This window comes from Staurois parvus, unplaced genomic scaffold, assembly GCF_062004578.1.
Source record: "Staurois parvus isolate SC_StPar_1 unplaced genomic scaffold, SC_StPar_1.0 ptg000817l, whole genome shotgun sequence".
Lineage (NCBI taxonomy): Eukaryota > Metazoa > Chordata > Amphibia > Anura > Ranidae > Staurois > Staurois parvus.
Genome location: NW_028318613.1, coordinates 192,943 through 197,500, shown reverse-complemented (window position 1 = coordinate 197,500; position 4,558 = coordinate 192,943). Strand labels below are relative to the sequence as shown.

The 4,558-nt window shown below is 36.4% G+C and overlaps 1 protein-coding gene across 1 annotated transcript; it reads left to right on the top strand.

Annotated features, from left to right (window-relative positions):
- Positions 1–235: 235 nt before the first annotated feature.
- On the top strand, positions 236–3,540 carry ADM (adrenomedullin). The gene is made up of 4 exons (XM_089654944.1): positions 236–336; positions 802–912; positions 1,021–1,146; positions 2,111–3,540. Exons 2-4 carry the CDS (start codon positions 815–817, stop codon positions 2,493–2,495), a joined length of 609 nt encoding a protein of 202 aa, XP_089511070.1. The 5' UTR covers positions 236–336; positions 802–814; the 3' UTR covers positions 2,496–3,540.
- The last annotated feature ends 1,018 nt before the right edge of the window (positions 3,541–4,558 follow it).

The following is a 4,558-nucleotide window of genomic DNA, read 5'->3' as shown; positions in this document are numbered from 1 at the left end:
TCACAATTCCCCCAAACAGCCCTTATTAGGAAATGTCCAGTGTGCAGTTGTGCAGGATTTGGGTTTTTTTGTAGTCTGCTTATTTTTTTTCCAGCAATGAAACACAATAGGAGCCAATTACAGAGACTTCAGAGTGCATTGTAATGCTTTCTGTATACAGAGGATGGGGCTGTCACTCACCCTCCATCCACGCCCACCAGCCTGCTCTTATAAAGCAGCCGAGTGGAGCTGAACAGGCAGACAGCAAGAGAACAGCTCACAGAGCAACTCATTCAGAAACTTTGGATTATATCCCTTCCTGCAAGAAATCTCTTTGGATTATCCCTCTCGCAACAGGTAGGCATTCTTTCCAAACATTATATTTAAATACTACATTCCAGCAAATAATATAGCATTTGCCTTTAAATCCTGCAACTCTGTACAAATTGAATGTCATTTGTGACTTCAGCAGGAATTTTCCATGCACTTTGCTAATAATGCAGAATTTTCCATGGGCATGGAAATTTTAAATTAAACTGCTTAGCCTACTTATTGGCATTGGACAGATAGTGAAGGAATTTATGGCTTAGCATTTTTTTTTTTTTTTGCATGGTGCAGAGTCCTCCACAAGTGCCCCCAGCTGATGTTTTGGAAGTACTTCTAGATTTGTGTGTTTGTTTAGCTGATAAAAATGGAAAGCAAACACAGATTAGAATGAGGACGGGGCTAAAAAACTTCTGCAAGTTGGAGAGATGATTTCAAGCTGTGCATACAACTCTTGACAACCCCTCTAAATAGCTCATTTTTGTATTTCTCCTCCAGGAAACGGTCCAGAATGGAGTTGGCTTACACCATCGTGCTCCTCATAAGCTATCTGACCTTCCTTGGCTCCGTCATGGCAAGATTGGAAGTCAGTCTAGGAGACAAAAAAAAGTAAGTTTACGGAACACTTAAAAAAAAAAAAAAAGTTTACAAAGACTGTTGTATGAAACATGTACTTTTTTGTATCAGAACTCTAAACCTGCTTTTGTGCACTTGTAGGTGGAATCTAATTAGGATGAATCGAATAAAGAGAGACTTGATGGCACAGCTACAAAATGATGCAATGATTGAAGGTTCTTTTGTCAGAACAGAAGACACTAAGGATTCTATGGTGCCTCAAAGCAGGTAAATGTCCATAGCAATATATTTTCATATTTTTTGGGGGGTTATTTTTTCTTGGGAAGGAAACTAGGTTTGTGCTAGCTTTTGATGTCACCAATATATATTGTAAATTGATATACAACAACATATATGATATCAGGTGACTCTAGATCCTTTTTAACACAGGGGACCCTTGAAATAACTTCCCAGGCTAAAAGAACCCAAGATAATAATTACTATATCTTCAGCTCATTGTACCATAGTGTGATGCTCACTTGGATGGTGGTCATTGGTAAAAAAATCCCCCTTACAAATAGCTAAAATGGTTAATTTATTCTTGGGAAGGAAACTAAGTTTGTGATAGCTTTTGATGTCACCAATATATGATATCAGGTGACTCTAGATCAACCTTCCGCAACCTTTGTAACATAGAGGAACCCTTGAAAAAACTTTCCAGGCTAAAGGAACCCAAGATGATAATTACTATATCTACAGCTCATGGCACCATAGTGTGATGCTCACTTGGATGGTGGTCATTGGGGAAAAAAATCCCCCTAACAAATAGCTAAAATGATCATTGGTGTCAGTGGTTACTCATTTGAGAGGTAGAAGTTGATCATTGCTCAAGTAACTCTTAGAAACCTCTGCAGGAACCTAAAGGTTCTACAGAACCTTGGTTGGGAATGCCTGCTCTAGATGGAGAAACAAACATTACATCCTATAAACATAAAAATTATTATAAGTAAGCCAAAATTTTCCCAAAGTATTATTTCTTTAAGAATGAGCATGCATTTGTAGATAACAGGTGTTGAAGATTTATTTTAGACATTTAATAATTAAAAGCAACTGAGAAGCTACAAATACCTGCAAACACTTTTCTTGTGCTTGTTGTTCCTCAGTATCTGGATGATCAAAGTTTAGTCTGACTGAAAATGTAAACAGTGACAACCATTTATCTAATGATGTTCTTTTTTCTCTTTCCAACCAGCAATGGCGCCCATATCCGCGTGAAGAGATACCGTCACAGCTTCAGCAATTACCCTCAGATTTCCTACAGGGGTTGCAAATTTGGCACTTGCATCGTTCACAACTTGGCCAACCAGATCTACCAGTACACTGACAAGGACAAGGACAGCACAGCACCAGCCAGAAAAATCAGCTCCCAGGGCTATGGCCGCAGGAGAAGGTCTGTTCCTGAGAGAAGGCTTCTTCTGCCTGTAGTTGATGGTAAAATCCAACCATGGTGGATCAGCACCAGAAGTACAAAGGGCAAAACCCAGCAGCCCTTGGACATTAACGTAGCATCTATGCAGCAAGAAAGCAGCATATTAAAGACCAAAGACAAACTGTTCCAGACCTTGTTGAGGACTTAAATTAAGAACTAAACTAGTGGAGATGTTGTTTTTGAAAAAAAATGAAGGTGAAAGCTAAGGCTCTCCTTTCTGTGGTCCATGGAATTCCTCGTTACCAGCTCAGTGAACCTTTAGAAAGGATTGGGAAGAGGATAGCAGGAGCCGACCATGGCTGATGAAGTATTGTAGTAAACCAGGAGGTCAGAATGTGGTCTTCAAGGTTTTGTGATGCAAAGTTGAGAAGACTGTGAAGTTTTCTTGGCCAATGTAGGATGTACAATTTTGCACTTGTAAGGACCTTTGCATAAGTGAGCACTGATAGACCATACCAAAAAAAAAAATCTTATGGGGTTATTGTGAACTTGAAGGCTTTCTGGTTGACCAGGTTCATTCATGGAGATGTTGAAGCAATAGCGAGTCACTCATTTGACCCTTCTCTTTTGGGTCTAAAGCTGGAAAAGGTGCTGCAAAGATTTTCTTGGATGCGTCTTGGAAAGAACTGACCTCAGCAAGGGACAGGCGAGTCCCAAATGTCAATGACTTCTGATTGTTGGAGAAGCATGCAACTGCCCCAAGTTAACGGCTTCCCTGGCAACAAAGGTTTAACTGCCTGAGAAAAACTTTCCCTTTTCCCATTTACTGCCCTGTCACTGCCAACAGACTTGTTACAGAGACTCTATAACTCCCATATAAAGACAATCTACTATTTGAAACTTTTATTTCCCTGGTTCCTTGTGAACTAAACCTAATACTTGAACCTAAAGTGCAATCTACATTATTTTTATATTTGTCTACGTTAAAGTCGACTATCTTTATTTAATTACTACTGTTCGTGTTTGTATTGTTCAAAGTGAAAGTTATTTTTTTACCTGAATATTATAAATATATAAATATATATATATATATATATATAAATAAGGGCATTGCATCTATTTTATGAAGATATTGTTCAATGTGATCTGTATTTTTCATTCCTGTTTTTATGAAGAGTTATTATATGTTACATTTTATTACACCTGCCAATAGGTTACATTGAACTATAATAAAATCCAAAAATTCACCTGAATTTTCTGTTTCGTTGTTATTTACTTTATTACACGTTACATTGGGGATCGTACTTTGCACGGTTCTTTTAAATGTTTTATGGTGAACGAAATATACCGCCACCTGTTTTCTGGAAAATATAAGTCAAATGTGGAGATAATGAATCCAGCATTCGGGACGCCATGCGTGGAATGTCTACTTTCTCTTTCACTGTTCTGGCAGAGTTCCTAGACTATAAAACATAACGTGTTAGTTTGAAGATGAGGGACAGATTATTGATACAAGAGCCGACCTCATTTTTATTCTGCGGTGATGTTTCCAACCAATGTCTCCTCTACCTATATAAAACATTATATTCATCATATATTCATATGTCTCCTCTACATATACAAACATTATATTCATCATATAGTCACATGTCTCCTCTACCTATATAAAACATTATATTCATCATATAGTCACATGTCTCCTCTACCTATATAAACAATATATTCATGTCTCCTCTACATATACAAACATTATATTCATCATATATTCATATGTCTCCTCTACTTATATAAAACATTATATTCATCATTTATTCGTATGTCTCCTCTACCTATATAAACATTATATTCATGTCTCCGCTACCTATATATACATTATATTCATCATATATTCATATGTCTCCTCTACCTATATAAAACATTATATTCATCATATATTCATATGTCTCCTCTACACATACAAACATTATATTCATCGTATATTCATGTCTCCTCTACCTATATATACATTATATTCATCATATATTCGTATGTCTCCTCTACCTATAAAAACATTATATTCATCATATATTCATATGTCTCCTCTACCTATATAAATATTATATTCATCCTATATTCATGTCTCCTCTACCTATATATACATTATATTCATCATATATTCATATGTCTCCTCTACCTATATAAAACATTATATTCATCATATATTCATGTCTCCTCTACCTATATATACATTATATTCATCATATATTCATATGTCTCCTCTACCTATATAAA

Excerpts from the sequence above, each read along its gene's own strand:
- ADM (XM_089654944.1), top strand. The coding sequence starts at position 815 with ATGGAGTTGGCTTACACCATCGTGCTCCTCATAAGCTATCTGACCTTC. Across the intron at positions 913-1,020 it reads AGTCTAGGAGACAAAAAAAA|GTGGAATCTAATTAGGATGA; the intron begins GTAAGTTTACGG and ends GTGCACTTGTAG. Across the intron at positions 1,147-2,110 it reads TCTATGGTGCCTCAAAGCAG|CAATGGCGCCCATATCCGCG; the intron begins GTAAATGTCCAT and ends CTTTCCAACCAG.